The sequence below is a fragment of the Ochotona curzoniae genome, unplaced genomic scaffold (assembly GCF_017591425.1).
Source record: "Ochotona curzoniae isolate NIBS_2020 unplaced genomic scaffold, NIBS_Ocur_1.0 contig_2699, whole genome shotgun sequence".
Classification (NCBI taxonomy): domain Eukaryota; kingdom Metazoa; phylum Chordata; class Mammalia; order Lagomorpha; family Ochotonidae; genus Ochotona; species Ochotona curzoniae.
This window is the reverse complement of record NW_024465561.1, coordinates 4,015,665-4,030,997: the sequence shown is the minus strand read 5'-3', so window position 1 is coordinate 4,030,997 and position 15,333 is coordinate 4,015,665. Positions and strand designations below refer to the sequence as shown.

Sequence of the window (15,333 nt, the reverse complement as noted above, 5' to 3'; positions counted from 1 at the left end):
CGGCAAGGCTGGGAGGAGCTGGGACAAAGCCAGAGAGGGCTGGGGTGGGGGTGGCGGGCTGGAAGGAGGCGATGGAGATGGAGGCCAACTCAGTGGCTTCTCCCCCAGCAAAGCCCCATATCCCTCTTATTGGTGACACCCCTGAACCAGGCTGGAGAACAGGGCAGTCGTGGCAGAGGGGCCAGGCCCAGTTTAATACACAGAACAAGTTAATTCACAGCAGAGGCAGGCAATAATTAGGAGACTCTCTTACAAGGAGGGGCCTTCCTGGGGTGGGCCCCCGAGCCCACCACCTCCCCCTCTTGTAGTCTCAATTTCCCTTTTTTTTTTAAACCCAAACAACAAACACACAACCACAAGAAACAACCACACCCCCTCGCTGTTGCCAAAGTGGCCAGCGAGGGTGGCAGGGGCAGTCCGGCCTGGCCGGGTGGAGAGGAGGGGCAAGGGAGGAGGAGACAACGAGTCCGTTGCAATCTGTGCTTCTCATTCCAGCGAGCGCTGGGCAGGGTCCCCCCCTTGCCCTGCCGCCGGGTACCACCCACCAGCCCTGTTGGGCATTGGGGGGGGCACAGGGCAGGACTGTCAAGGAGGGGCAGGAACAGAGTTCAAAAAAATCCAGGTTCACATGCAGTATCCACAGCGGGCACCGGGAGGGGCAGGGGTGGGGACCACGCCCGCCAGGCCTGCTCACAGCAAGGGAATGGTGCCCACCTGGGGTGGGGAGATGGGATAGCTCTGGGAGGAGGGGTACCAGGCAGGAGGCTGGCAAAGAGATGGGTGCCCAGTGGATGCGCTCAGCAGTGCCCCTCCCTCCAGCCAGGCCTTAGAGGGCTCTGTATATATTAATTTCTTTTTTTGTTTTTTTTTTTTTACTTTTTTGTCTTTTTCTTTAGAAAAAGGCTCTGTCCATGCCCTGGCTGGCATCCATCAACCCCCCATGCCCGCCTAGAGGCGGGGTATGGCTTTGAGGGGAGTAAAAGTTCCTGGTGCCCATTTGCCAAGGGATGGGGAGGGAGGGAGGAAGGGAGAGGGGCCCCCCTGGGGCCCCCAACCCACAGGGGCCAACATTCCACTTGCAGAGAGGGGAGGGTTGGCCCAGCCCCCCCTCAGGCATCACCCTGTGTCCCTAGCAGTGTGGGCCAGGAGGGTGGCAAGGGAGCGAGTGGAGGAGCTCGGAGAGGCAGGCGGTCAAGCACCAGCCCGGAGGCCCAGAAGAGGTAGGGCCAGGCCTAGGTGAGAGTGATGTAGGCAGAGGCCTTCTCTTTCAGGTGCCGAAGGCAGAGGTGACAGCTCCAGCTCCCTGTGGGGGCAGCCACAGGACAGAGTCAGGCCCAGGGAGGGGGAGGAAGGCCGCCTGCCCACTGCCTACCCCCATGGGCACCTGCCTCTTCTCACCTTCTGGAGGTTCCGCCATGGGGGGGCTCAGGCAGTACATGTGGTAACCCCGATCGCAGTCATCACAGAACAGCAGCTGGTCCTGGGGGGTGAGACCCGCCCAGCTGGCACCCTGGGGGCACGGGCACCAGAAACCGGGGTGGGGGGCCTGGGGCAGGGGTGCGGCAGAGCAGGGGGCTAGGGGAGGTGGTCCCTCACTAGAGAAGGGGCTCTCAGGGCCTTGACAAAGCACTGCGTGGCCAAGCCGGGACGCCCCATGGGCTGCCAGGCAGACACCTGCCGCCTGTGTTTCTAAGGCAACCGCTTCCCGGTCCTCTCAGATGCTCAGGTACCAGGAAGGCCATGGCTTCAGATCCCAGCCCTGCCACTGTCCCCGCTGGGCAGCCTTGGGCAGGCCACATTCCCCCTCCTGAGCTCCAGGTCCCCACTGTGCAGTGAGAACAAGGGCACCTACCTCGGTGGGTGTTGGGGAGCAGTGGAGGAGAAAGTGCCAGGTGGCTCAGTTTAACGTCCACTAACACGGGGAAAGGGCCCAGGGGAAGGGCACCGGACACTCACGTCATTCTCCGAGGTGCCACACAGGCTGCAGGATTTGCATTCGATGCACTGCCAGCGGTAGGTCCGTACGGCCGCTGTCATGTTCACCGTGAACTGTAAACACGAGGGGTGTCCTGGGGGACAGGGGTGCAGTTAGGAGGCTATTGGACTCCTGGAGAGGCTCAGTCCACCCGCTGGACCGGGGGACGAGGAAGAGTTTTGGGGATGACCCTGCCCTGCCCTCAGTGCCCAGACACAGGAGGACGGATGGCAAGCAGCAGTACCGTGGCCATCACCAGGTCCTACCCCACTGCCATGGCAACCACACTGCTCCCTGAATACCATGGCAACCACATTCCATTACCCACAGTGCTGTGGCAACCACTTTCCTACCACCCACAACACCGTGGCAACCACAGTGTGTTAACCACCGCGCTGAGGCGGCCACATTCCATTACCCACAGCAGAACGGCCAACCACGTCCACCGACCGCAGGAACGTGGTGGCATGGTCACCTTCCCCACACCTCCTCGGTTCCATGCAGCCAAAAACTCATTCTACCCGATGCTCCAGCAGTGCTGGTCCATTTGTGAGTCAACCTATGGCCCCAGGGTGGACACCCACAGCTGCCCACCGTGCCCTCAAGGATGTCCTTTTCTCCCAAGTGTAGCAACCACGCTCTGTCCATCTCCCCCAGCCTGCGGCCCCCCCGGAATCTCAGGGGGGAGGGTCACCTGACCGCCCACAGTCTGCGCAGGAGATGAGGTCCTCTGGACACCCCGTCTTCTTAGAGCCGCCCAGGCAGAAGTCACAGTAGCCGTTGGGGATGACGGTACCGTCAGGTGCCTTCTTGGCTGAAAGACAGCAGGCTGGCTTAGCGGGGCCCGGCAGGTGTCCCTGAAAAGGTGGCTGCGGAAGGGGGAGCGAGGGCAGCCTACCTGTGTGCTTCCTCTGTGCCTCGGGGACCCAGGCCAATTCTTTGTAAAACTCTAGGGGTGGGGGCATAAAGAGAAAGGGGTTCTCACCAGAGGTTCTGCCCAGCCCCCAGCCTCAGCCTCAGCCTTACAGCTGGGGGCAGGGTGGGCTGAGGGCAACTGCCGCAGGCTGGGACCTCCCCGCACCTTCTCAGGCAACTGAGCAGTCCTGCTCATTGGCTGCAGACCTGGAAGCACGGCTTTAAAGGAGCCATTGTCTCCTCCCCCACAAACTGTCTACCAGATAATGCCCACCCAAGCCCTTACCCTTCCACCACCCCCACCCAGCCCAGGTCCCTGGCCAGGTGCCGGCTGTGGGCAGCGCAGGGATGGGCTGAGGACACTCGCCCCATCCCTGGGGAATGGATAAGAGGCAGTTTCTACCCCTCCCCCAGCGCTCAGCTGTCAGGCTGGCACCGGGTTGGCATGGGGCGGGTGCCAAGGACTCCCAGGCCACAGCCCCTACCCCTTGGCCTAAGCTCAGTGAAGGAGGGAAGTGGGGGAAGGGGAAGGAGGTAGGGAGGGAGGGGAGTCATCTCTCACCCCCACCCCAACCCCAAGCTCTAATTGAAACAATAAATCAGTCCCAGAAATATTACGCCCGGCCGGCCGGGAGCGAAGGAGAGATGGTTGGTTGCCATGGCAACCCCGGAGCCAGCATCCCCACGGTCGGTGGGGGGAGGGAGCCACAGCGCTGGAGATTTTCCAGAAATGTCTCCTGTGCCCCCCCCCACCCCCTGCTTCTACTCGCAGGACCCCCCCCCCCGCCTGCTCCCCGCCTCCACCTGGCCGGCCGCCTGCTCACGTTTGTGGTTGTTTTTCCGGTGGAAGGGCAGGGCGTGGCGCTCAGCGTTCTCCTCCCCCTCCTCCTCAGCCAGGTGAGTATGGGTGTAGTGGTAGCTGAGCCCTGGCCGGTTCTTATACCGCTTCCCACAGACTGGAGAGCAAGCCATGGGGAGGGTCCCGGTCAGCCCAGCCTCCATACCACCACCTCTACCCTGGCCTCCAAGATCACACCTCACCTCCCTCCCCCACCCCCAACTCTGTCCCAGGCTCAAGCTTCCCCCACTATCGGGGACCAGGAGGGAGAGCACCATAGGGGCAGAGGTCTCAGGCCCCCCTGCCTCTCTTCCCCCTCTTCAGGACTCACTATCACAGACATACGGCTTGTCTCGGTCCTCCAGGGAAGCGGTGTCCTGGCGTTTCCGGAGCCCCCCGATGCCATATGCCTGGGGACACAGTCATGCGTGAACAGACAGTTTCATTGCCGTGACTTGCAAGGCACACTGAGGTTGGGCAGAACATCCTAGCTTTGGGCCTGGGACCTGTCTGGGGCATGAAGACAGTCCTAATTGGCCAGCCGGACAATCTCTACAAATGACTTCACCTCCATGGACACGGGCCTCCATTTCCTAGTCTGTCAAGAGTCTCACAGCCCTGGTTCCTTGAGGCTGTTCAGGGATTGGACAAGGTCAGGTCTGAGGCCGGGGCTAAGTGCTGGGCTGACTTGGTCACTAGACCATGCCACGGGGCTCAGGGGCCCACAGGCACAATGGGCAAGGGGTCAAGGAGCGACAGGGCTCAGGGACCACAGGGCACAGTGTGGCAGGGGCAAGGGGCTATGGGGTGCTGGGGCAACAGGGCTGCAGGGGCACAGGCACAATAAGGGCGCATGGGCCATGAGGTACAGTAGCCACAAGGCACAGGCGAACCGAGGCACAGGGGCCCACAGGGCACAGCCATGATGGGCGAGGGGCCGCAGGGCACAGACATGATGGCAATACCTTTCCCTTGGTCCTGTTCTTCCTCCTAGGCAGGTCATCCTCCAGGTCCTCCACGTCCAGATCATGCGGGAACTCAAGCAGCTGCTGTTTCTGAGCAACGGGAGGTAGACTGGCTGGCTGGGAGGAGCTCGGCCCGGAGCAGGGCATGAGGGGAGGGAGGCCTGGGGCCTCCAAGATGAGGAAGAGGTCTTGGGTGGGCATTTGGACTCCCACATCCCAGGCCAGAGCACCTGGCCCTGCTTCCAGTTCCATCTCAGTGCAGATGGGTGCCCGAACAGACAGCAGGCACAATGGGCAAGGGTGCTAGGGCCCCTGCCACCCATGTGCGGAACCTGGATGGCATTCTGGCCTCGGGAGTTCAGCCTGGCCCAGTGCCAACTGTGGCAGCATTTGGCATGCACAAGATCTCTCTCCCTCTCTCTCTCATTAAGTAAAGTTTAAATCAATATTTTTTTCAGAAAAAAGGGAGGAGTCTGGTTGTGCAGAGACGGGGCTACACCGGGAAGCTTCTGAGCAAGGAGCTGGTGTGTGGGACACAGCCAGGCGGGACCCACCTGACAGTCCAGAATGGCCTCTTCCTCCTTCAGCTCCATCTTCTTCTCCCCCGTCTCAGCACACAGCAGCGCCTCGAGCACCGGCCCTTCTGGGAGGCTGCCTTCCTTCTTAAGGGGTGCCTCACAGTCTGGGGACAAGGCCATGGGGTCAGCAGGGCACTGGCTTCGCAAGCCCAAAGCTGCCCCACTCCAGGCAGGGATGCCTAGCCCCTGGCCGCGCTGCCGTCCACCGGGTCCCACTGCGGTGCAAGCACAGCCAGGACCTTGCATACACCCAGAAACCCTCACACAACACACAGACCATCAGACACACCCAGCCAGACTCTGCCAAATGCCTAGCTCCACCCCAAGGGCAGACTCCAGACACGTGCTAGATACCCCCACACCACACCAGGAAACACAGCAAAGAGAGACATGAGCATCTCGGACAATCTCACAAAGGAAGTGGCACCAGCAGACCAAAGACAGCAAACACCCAAAGATTCAGAGACCCAGGACACTTGTGGGAGAAATATCCGGCCTTGGGATGCCATGGGAAACAGGCCAGCAGGTACACCCACATGAGTGTACCTGGGTGTATCATGGGCAGCCAGACTCTATGGGAATCTGGGCACCCCCGGGTGATCATTGGATGAAGACACAGGCATGCACACACACACATATGCACACACCTGTGCGTACACACACACACACACACACGGGAGATACTGAGAGCCCTCCAGATCTCTCAGATGCCCACTGGAGGCCACTGCAGCTCTCCTGTCCACTCCCACACCTGTGGGTGCCCCAGGACGGGAAAAAGCCACCAGCAACATTGACATGCCTAGACATTCATCCAGACACTGATGGGCTAGCACACCTGGGCAGTAAGATGCCCGCTGTGCCAGAAACCCCCAGGTACCCCACAGCACCCGGACACGCCTGGGGTAGAAGAAGGCTGAAGGCTTGGTCAGCCAGGCGCTCGCTCACACACACACACACACACACACACACGTCAGAAGAGGCTTCCAAATGCACCTGGAAACACCTGGGCTCAGCTACAGGTACAAAGCATCGGGAGCAAACCGTGGGCTGACCAAGGAGAAAGGCAACCAGACAGGTGGCTGCCAGCTGGCAGGCCACACCTACCTTGGCACACATATCTACAGTCATGCCCCCCGGCCCAGCTGGGCCCTCCTGTGGAAACTCAGTGACCCAGAGCAAACTGTAGAATCTGGGAAAGACAAGGCAGGATGCTGCCAACACACCACCCAGGCTAGAAGCAGCAGCACAGGGCGCTTAGACACACACTGTGCGGGGGGCTCCCTGGGGGACACAGCCTGGGAGGGAGGGGAGACCCACAGGTGCAGGGTCCCGCTCAGCCGCACGCACCGATCTTGTATTCGCAGGGCCGGAGCCGCGGGTCCTCCAGGATACTGAGTCTCCGCTTTTTCCTCCAGCAGCGGGCCGGGTACGTGTAGATCTGTCCCGGAGCCAAACCTGGGCGAGACGGAGAGTAAGAATGCTGCCCAAAGCCGCCGCCCCGCCCCAGCGCGCCCTCCCGGCAGCCGCGGTGGCTGGCGGCGAGCGTGAACCCGTACCGGGCCCGCGGTGGGTCTTCTCCATCCAGATGTAGCAGTTGTTCTGGGCCACGCCGGTCTGCGAGTCGAGGAAGGGCAGGCGCAGGCTGCGCTCGGCGCACAGGCGCGCGTTGTAGCTGCGGCAGTGCTCAATGGCCTCGCGGTAGAAATCCTCCCCGAGGCTGCGGGCGGGAACCGGCGGGTGGATGTGAGCCGCGGGAGCCATGGGCCACCCCGATCCCGGCCCTGCTGGACCCAGTGTGGGAAGGGGGGACAGTGCCGAGAGCTCCTCCCCCGCCCGCCAATTTGGGGCTCAAGCAAGGGGTGCAGCTAAGGAGGACATACCCAAGATACTGAAACAGACAAAAAAACATTAAATGACACGGGACCCATCCACACGTGAACGCACCACAGGGGCTTCACACACAAAGACAGACACAGCCCACACTCACAAAGGAGAAGCCGACGGCACACGTGCACACACAAGCGTCTCCTGAGAGACACACGCCCCAAGTGACCTGGTGCCGGGATTCACACCCCAACACATGACAGGTATCCCCAACACAAACACATCACCCACAAAGGTTCCCCATAAGGAACAGACTATACCACTCCACGTGTGTGTGCGCGCACACACACTTACACATGCAGTCACAGACCCAGATGCACAAACATCAAGAGACTGCAAAACCAAATTATTCAGACGCTTACCCACAGCATCCAAAGACACGCCAATCACACACACACACACACACACACACACAATACAAAGAGACCACAGGTATTCACACAGGTATACACACATCACACACATGCATGGTGCACGGCATATACACATAGAAGTCAGGTATCTAAAATATCACACAGGCAGACACACTCACCCATCACATCCACCAGTATCCATGCAACAATTTCCGGGAAAGTGCAGGCATGCCCACAGCAATACCCAGGCCACTGGACACACAGGCAAAGACCCAAATCTCCCAAGATAGCTAACCCAGAATAAAAGCAATCAAACACACAGCAGAGAACACGCACACGGGGAATGCAACTCTCCCACACACACTTACACACCCCAAGACAAAGGTAGTGTGGGCTTCTCCCGAGTTTACCAAAGGCACCCCCATTTCCAGGCTGTCCCCCTCTCTCCCAAACCCCGGGGGCCTCGAAGCGGGGAAGATGACCCCTTTCCCCAACAGGCCCTGGAGTCCACCCGCGCCCTCCCCGCGCCCGTGCAGAAGCCGCGCGTCGGGCACCATTCTTGCCGGAGACCCACAGCAACACACACACACACACACACACACACACTCGCACCCCCGCACACCGTGACAGCCCCCCGGACACCCCCTCGGCCCCACTCCCAGCCGCCCCCAACACACAGACACACACAGGCGCGCGTGCGCCCGCGCCTCCCGCCAGCCCGCACCACCTCAGGGGGCCGGGGATGACCGTGGCCATCTTGCTCCCCGGGTCCTGCCCCCAGCAGGTCCCCGCCGGGTCGGTCCTCCCAGCGGTCGGGCGGGCGCTGAGGCCGCCCATCCATTCATTCCCGGGGGGCGGGAGCACGCGGGCCACGGCCAATCAGAGCGGCGGGGCGGGCCCACGCCGATCATGCTGGGAGTTGTAGTCCCACCTCCCACCCTGCACGGGGAAGGGGGCGCACGCTGCGGGGCGCACGCTGCGGGGCGCACGGAGCGCGCGCCTTGGCTCACCCACGCTGCCTCAGACACGCGTCCCCGTGTCACGTGCACACCCGGCTCGCACCTCGCGGGTTCCAGGCGGCTCACACACACATCCGCGCGCACACTCTCCCACACCCGGCGGTACCTCAGCGCTTCCTCAGAGTTGCCAAGTGGACTTCCCCACATGCCCGCCCTGAAGCGAGCGGCCCCAGACGCCGCGTACCCCTACCCCAAGCAGCCCCAGACAACCCCATCCCGTCCCACGTGGGGACACTTCCTCCCCCAGCCACTCACGGACACCCGTCCTCTACCCCTGCTCAGGATGGGGGTCGCGACCACACCTCCTGCTGGCCTTGGGTGGATGTGGGGACGCGAGGAATCAACCCAGAGGGGTTCTGAGTGAGACGTGATGGAGGCAGGAGTCTGGCAGCAGGTAAGATACCACGCGTGCCGCCCGCGCCCCCATCCCATGCCCCTGTGGGACTCACGCGTCCAAGTCCTGGCCGGTTCCCCCAGAGCTTCCTGCTAACGCACAGCCTGGGAAACAGCAGGGCAGGGGTGGCAGGTGTGTACACACCTGAGGCGTGTGGGTCCCTGACACCCGCGTGGGAGCCCTGCATTGGGGCTTATGGCTTCCGCCTGCGCGGATCCAGCTGTTTCAGGCCTTTGGGGCAGAAATCAGCAGATGAAAGACCCCTCCAGATCTGTCTCCCTCTCTCTCTTAAGTATGAATAAATTCATTCTATATTTTTTAAAGATTTATTTATTTACTTATTCATTTATTTATTTATTTTGGAAAGGCAGATATACAGAAAGGAGAGACAGAGAGGAAGATCTTTCCTCTGATGGTTCACTCCCCAAGTGAGTGCAACGGCTGGAGCTGAGCCAATCTGGAGTCAGAAGCCAGCAACTTCTGCCAGGTCTCCCAGGTGGGTGCAGGGTCCCAAGGCTTTGGGCCGTCCTTGACTGCTTTCCCGGGCCACGGGCTGGATGGGAAGTGGGGCCACTGGGATTAGAACCGGTGCCCATATGGGATTTCAGTACGTGCAAAGTGAGGACTTTAGCTACCAGGCTACTGCAGTGGGTCCTAATTTATTAAAAAAAAAAAAAAAAGAAAGAAAGAAAGAGGGCCCGGCGCGGTGGCGCAAGTGGTTAAGTCCTCGCCTTACACGCCCGGGATCCCATATGGGCGCCGGTTCTAATCCCGGCAGCCCCGCTTCCCTTCCAGCTCCCTGCCTGTGGCCCGGGAAAGCAGTCGAGGACGGCCCAAAGCTTTGGGACCCTGCACCCGCGTGGGAGACCCGGAAGAGGCTCCTGGCTTCGGATCGGCATAGTATCGGCCCGTTGCGCTCACTTGGGGAGTGAATCATCGGATGGAAGATCTTCCTCTCTGTCTCTCCTCTCTGTATATCCGCCTTTCCAATGAAAAAATAATAAAAATAAATCTTTAAAAAAAATTAAAAAAAAGAAAGAAAGAAAGAAAGAAAGAAAGAAAGAAAGAAAGAAAGAAAGAAAGAAAGAAAGAAAAAGAAAAGAAAAGAAAGAAACATATTTAGGGCCCAGCACATTGGCTCAGTGGCCAACCCTCCCCATGCAAGCACCAGGATCTCATATGGGTGCTGGTTCGTGTTTCGCCTGCTCCACTTCCCATCCAGCTCTCTGCTTGTGGCCTGGGAAAGCAGAAAAGGACCCTGCACCCGTGTGGGAGACCTAGAAGAAGCTCCTGGCTCCTGGCTTCAGATCAGCTCAGCTCTGGCGGTTGTGGCCACTTGAGGACTGAACCAGCAGACAGATTGTTCTCTTTGTCTCTCCTTCTCTCCATAAATCTGGCTTTCCAATAGGAAAATAAATAATAATAAAGTGACTTCTATGCCATCTCTCTCTCTCTGCCCCCTCTGCCTCTCTTAGTGCCTGGCAGGTAGCAAGTATCCCGTACGTTGACTGTGTTAAGAGGACCTGACAAACACCGTGAAGTGACATGGCAGAGGCCAGCACTGTGGTGGAATGGGTCAGGCCGCCACTTGTGCCACGAGCATCTCATACCGGAAGTGCCCGCTCATCTGCTCCTGCTCCAGGCCTCTGCGGCTGACACACCTGGGAGGGCAATGGCAGGTGGCCACCCAGGTGAGAGACCAGAAGGCTGATTCTGTTGATTCTCTCCCCAAGTGAGTGTAACAGCCGGTGCTGCGCCGATCCAAAGCCAGGAGCCAAGAACTTCTTCTAGGTCTCCCGCTCAGGTGCAAGGTCCCAAGGCTTCAAGCCATCCTTGACTGCTTTCCCAGGCCACAAGCAGGGAGGTGGATGGGAAGTGGAGCTGCCAGGACTAGAACAGGCACCCATATGGGATCCCGGAACATTCAAAGCAAGGACTTTAGCCACTAGGCGACATCGCCAGGCACCAGTTCGCATACCGGTGGCCTCACTTTCCATCCAGCTCCCTGCCTGTGGCCTGGAAAAGCAGTCGAGGACGGCCCAAAGCCTTGGGACCCTGCACCTGTGTGGGAGACCTAGAAGTTCCTGGCTCCTAGCTTCAGATCGGCGCAGCTCCAGTTGTTGCAGCCACTTGGGGAGTGAATCAATGGACCAAAGATATTCCTCTCTGTCTGTCCTCCTTTCTGTATATCTGACTTTCTGAAAAAATTTTAAAAAATTTTTTAAAAAGCCTGCACATAGTAGGTGCTCAACAAATACTTAAAGAGCCAGTCCACTGAGCAAGCCCACATCCTGCACCGCTCTCCCCTGAGTTAATGCCATTTCGGGACCTGTGTTTCAGGCAAGAATGAACATCCAGAGGTGGCCTTCCACACCCACAGCCCTTGGGGACTGTTTGACTCAGTCGCTCAGAGGAGCATCCCCATTGAATCAACCCTAAGGAATCCGCACAGGATGAGCTGAGCCGCGGGCATACACTCACACACACACCCTGGTGCCAGTGGCTAAGGGAAACGAACAAGCCCACAAACGCAGTGCCCACCAAGGGGCGCTCCTGCCCACAGCCAAGACCTGCGAGTGGTCACCTCCTTTGTCAATGGATTCCCCACTCTCGCTCGAGAGTCACTCGTGGCCACCTGCGCGCGTGCACACCCCTCCAGTCCTGGCCCCTTCCACAGCTCCATCTGAGCCAGGTAAGGCCGTGACCCGCCCATCTCCCATCCCCCAAAAGGAGGGGGGCCAAGAGTGCTCAGCGGGACACACTGGCACCCTCGGCTCACTCTCCTCCAGTGGTCACCCAACACTTGCCTGCCTCGCCACCCCCACACTCAGGCTCAGCCTGACACTTGGCCACCTTTCCCTGCCCACACCCTCCCTTTCCCTCCCCTTCCCCCTCTCAGATACTTCCTCTAGCCACAGGTTCTCCATCCCTGCCCCACACCCACCCCAGGACACCCACTTTGCTTCAGTAGATCCTGGGTGTAGACGCAGCACCCCTTCGCCAGAGGGTCCCATCCGCCAGCAGGAATTGAACCCACAGACCTAAGTTGACCCTTAGCAAGTGTTACTCCTGCTTGACCTTGGCCACTCTTGCAGGCCCCTGTCTCCTACACACAGGAGCTCCCAGTTATCGCCTAGGTAAGCCTCGCCTCAGCCTCCCTGACCAGCACGGGCAGCACCGGGCAGCACTGGGGCGCCCCACGAGGCTGTGAAGGGCTTAAGCCCAGGGCTGCACGCTCTCCAAAGAGGTGACTGCCCTTCCAGGATCCGGCGAACACCACACACACACACACACACACACACACACACACACACACACACGGTAGGCGGCTCCCTGGCACGCCCACTGCAGCTGACCCTGACCCCCCAAACCAGCACTTGCAAGGAGTGGCACACATCCTGAGGGGATCTGAGCCAGGGACCTAGAGAGAGCCCCTCAGTGCCCACGGATTCCACAGCCTGCTCAGCAGCCAGTCCTGGGTGTCCCCCACAGAACTGGTGGCTGCCTCTGTGTGCCGCTTAGGGCCAAGAAGGGGACCGGGGGTGTCACTCACTTCCCCCCATGCACTAGCTCTCACTCGCAGACACCCCCTGCCTGCCCTGGGCTCAGAGTCACACGTGTAGGCGCAAGCTCCAATTCCCAGCCCCTACACACACATCCTACTCTCCCAACTCACGCCCCCACCCCAGGAACCAGGCACGCACAACTGGGGTGCCAGGGGTCCAGCCATCAGCCACAGTCCTTCTCCTTGGGCGGGGCGGGGGACCCACACCAGGTCTCCATGGTCAAGGTCAAGGCGGCCAGCGCTGGGGGCTGGGGGCTGGGGGAAGGGTGGGAGAGGTAGCCCCAACCCCTTTGTGCGGCGCCGCTGGCGCTCGCCCTCTTCCTCCTCCTCCTCCTCCTCCTCCTCCTCCTCCGCCCGGCCCGCGGAGGGGGAGGGGAGGGCGGCAGCGGCCGCGCGTCTGTCACTCGGAGCGGCTGTCAGCGCCCGGGAAAGGGGGTGGGGAGCGCAGGGACCCGGGACTCCAGGATCCTGGAGAGGAAAGTCCAGGGAAGGGGAGAGGTGGACGGGGCCAGGGCTGCGCATGGGGGCTGACGGAGAGCTGGGAGAGCGGGAGGAGCCCGGCTCAGACCCCGACATCCCGGAGCCCAGGACGAAGGCAGCGGGAGCTCCGGAGCCGCCCGGAGGAGGAAGAGGAGGGACGTGGGAGAGGCAGGGAATCCCTCGAGACGCGGCCCTCCCCGGGGGGCTCGAGGAGCCGAGGGCAGCCGTGGCCCCAGCCGGCCGGGGCGTCGGGGCTGCTGGGTGCTAGAGACCCCGGGCAGGGCGAGGGGAGCGGCCACCTGCGGCCGTGAGGGCCTGGGTCCCACGAGAAAGCGGAGCAGGGGACCAGAGAGGGTGGGAGGAGAGGAGAGGGGTCGGTCCGGACTTGGGGGCTTCCAGCCCCGACTCCCCAGGCAGGCCCAACGCCCCCCCACCACCACCACTCCTGCAGGACATCGGGGAGGAGACGGAGGAGGGGAGGCCAGCCCCGACCCCCACACTGGGTGGGGAGGCGGCCTCCCGCGCCACATTCCTTCACTGACAGCGACAAAGAAGAGGCGCCCCCACGACCCGGGAGGGGCTCCCGTCCCCAGCGCCCCCCAAGGAGGGGCGGCAAAGGGTGGCAGTCCCCGGGGGCGTGGGGCGGGCGCGCTGGAGAGGGGGGGGGTCCCCATTCCTCCACCCCCTCCCTCTCCATCCCTCCCCCGGGAGGATGGAGGCAGGGCCGGGGCTGCGGGGCCTCTGGACTGGGTGGGGCTGGGGGGTCCGCACGGCGGGGACACTCACGACTTGAGCGGGTTCTGAATGGCCGTAGCCATGGCCCGCTCTGCGGGGCCGCCTCCGGCCCGGGGCGCTGCTGCCGCCGCGCGCGGGCCCTGCCCGGCCTGCGCCGCCCGCTCTGCCGCCCAGCGCGCTACGATTTCATTCATTCTTGGGGCTGCGGCGCGAGCGGAGCGGGGCGGGCCGGGGGCGGGGCTCAGCCAATCCCCGCGCCTCCCGGCGCACCACGGGACGTGGAGTCTGGGGGTGCTCGGCTGCGCCCGAGGGCGCCCCTGCCCGGACTACACGTCCCAGGGGGCGTCAGGAGGACCGCGCGCCCATTGGCTGCTCGGGATACAGGGTGGGGCTCCTTGTCCCCCTGACACCCTCCTCCCCGGAGCATCCTCTCCCAGTGCGTTGGGGTGCTGTGTTCCCAGATGGGGCTCTCCCTTCTCCAGGCCCCGTGGGCGCGGAAGCAGGTGGTTGGGAATCTTCCCAGACCCTGGGGTGCTCTCCGGAGTCTGCCGTGTGCTCGGGTCTGAGCCTGCTTATCTAAGGGCAAGAAGGGGGTCTTTCCATGATCAGTCAGTCGATTGCAATGTAGAGACTTGTCGCATGTCTTTGTTCACTTGCTAGGCACGTGCTGGGCACTTGGGACCACGGCGGTGACCCGCTGCTCTCAGGGAGCTGCTATTCGAGCGCAGCCGGCTGAGCAAAGAATAGACAGGCTCCTTTCGGCGAAGGGCGAGCGCTATAAAGGAAAATGTGAGCAGATGGAGTTGAAGAAGGTGTGGCTGCACGGAGGAGGTGACATTAAAGTTGAGACCCAAGCGTTGCCAGCCGTCCATGGCAAAGGGAAGGGTGTGCAGCCCCGAGGGAGCCTGCTGTGCAGAACCCGAGCTGGGACCCAGGTCAGATGATGTGTCTGGAGCAGGCTGGGGAGAGAGCAAGGGACATGTCTTCTTAGGGCCTTGTGGGCAGTTGTACAGTAAGTGCAGTTACTCATTCTGGCCACTCCTCTGTGTCTTCACGCCCACACCCATGCCCCAAACCCACCAGCACATCCTGTTCTTTCCTGCAATTCACAGGACACATCCAGGTGCCACCCACTCTTCTCCATATCGCGGCCTCACCCCGTCCCTGTCCATCACTGTCCATGAGTTGCTGGTTTCCCACCCACAGTGGCCAGGCAGCTATCCCTGGCTCCAAGTCTCCACTGGCTGCTTTCACCCCCCTGGCCTGATGCGAAATCCTCTGCCATACCCATTGTCTTTCTAGCCCTCCTCCACTTGGCTTGTGGTACTCCAGCCATGCCAGCCTCCCGTGGAAGCGCCCAGCCCTGCTTCAGCCACAGGACCTCTGCACCAGCTGTTTCCTCTTCCTTAAATGCCCCCCACCCCACAGCACACACACCTGCTTAGCTCCACCCCTAATGTCACAGCTCAGAGACCCCACAGATGCGGCAGCCCCTGTCACGCTGACCCAGTGTGAAAGTCGATTATCCCCGTGCGCACCTGCCACACCGTGTGTCTGAGATCAGAGCCCGTTCCTGCCCGGCTCTCCGGCTTGTTGCCTCCACCTGCTTTAGCATCAGCTCCCTGGGCCAGT

The 15,333-nt window shown here is 61.3% G+C and overlaps 1 protein-coding gene across 4 annotated transcripts; it reads right to left on the bottom strand.

Annotated features, from left to right (window-relative positions):
• Window positions 1-877: 877 nt before the first annotated feature.
• On the bottom strand, window positions 878-13,877 carry LOC121153877 (zinc finger protein neuro-d4). 4 transcript variants are annotated; one of them, XM_040976638.1, is made up of 12 exons: window positions 8,236-8,264; window positions 6,828-6,988; window positions 6,619-6,726; window positions 5,248-5,375; window positions 4,694-4,783; window positions 4,060-4,138; window positions 3,715-3,846; window positions 2,874-2,924; window positions 2,670-2,789; window positions 1,957-2,069; window positions 1,399-1,480; window positions 1,164-1,303 (listed from the first exon to the last, which is right to left on the bottom strand). In XM_040976638.1, the coding sequence occupies exons 1-12, from the start codon at window positions 8,262-8,264 to the stop codon at window positions 1,233-1,235; spliced, it is 1,164 nt and encodes a 387-aa protein (XP_040832572.1). In that variant the 3' UTR covers window positions 1,164-1,232. The 4 variants fall into 4 exon arrangements, with proteins under 4 accessions (XP_040832573.1, XP_040832572.1, XP_040832571.1 ...); XM_040976637.1 differs by lacking the exon at window positions 8,236-8,264 and adding an exon at window positions 13,753-13,877 and having other exon boundaries at window positions 1,233-1,303; XM_040976636.1 differs by having other exon boundaries at window positions 1,233-1,303; window positions 1,399-1,510.
• Between the last annotated feature and the right edge of the window lie 1,456 nt (window positions 13,878-15,333).

What these genes read in the sequence shown, in the direction of transcription:
- LOC121153877 (XM_040976636.1), bottom strand. Translation starts at nt 8,264, where the DNA reads ATGGCCACGGTCATCCCCGGCCCCCTGAG. An exon ending in GCCCTGCGAATACAAGATCG is followed by an intron (nt 5,376 to 6,618) that starts GTGCGTGCGGCT and finishes CCTTGTCCCCAG; the next exon opens with ACTGTGAGGCACCCCTTAAG. An exon ending in CGCAGACTGTGGGCGGTCAG is followed by an intron (nt 2,070 to 2,669) that starts GTGACCCTCCCC and finishes CCTGTCCCCCAG; the next exon opens with GACACCCCTCGTGTTTACAG.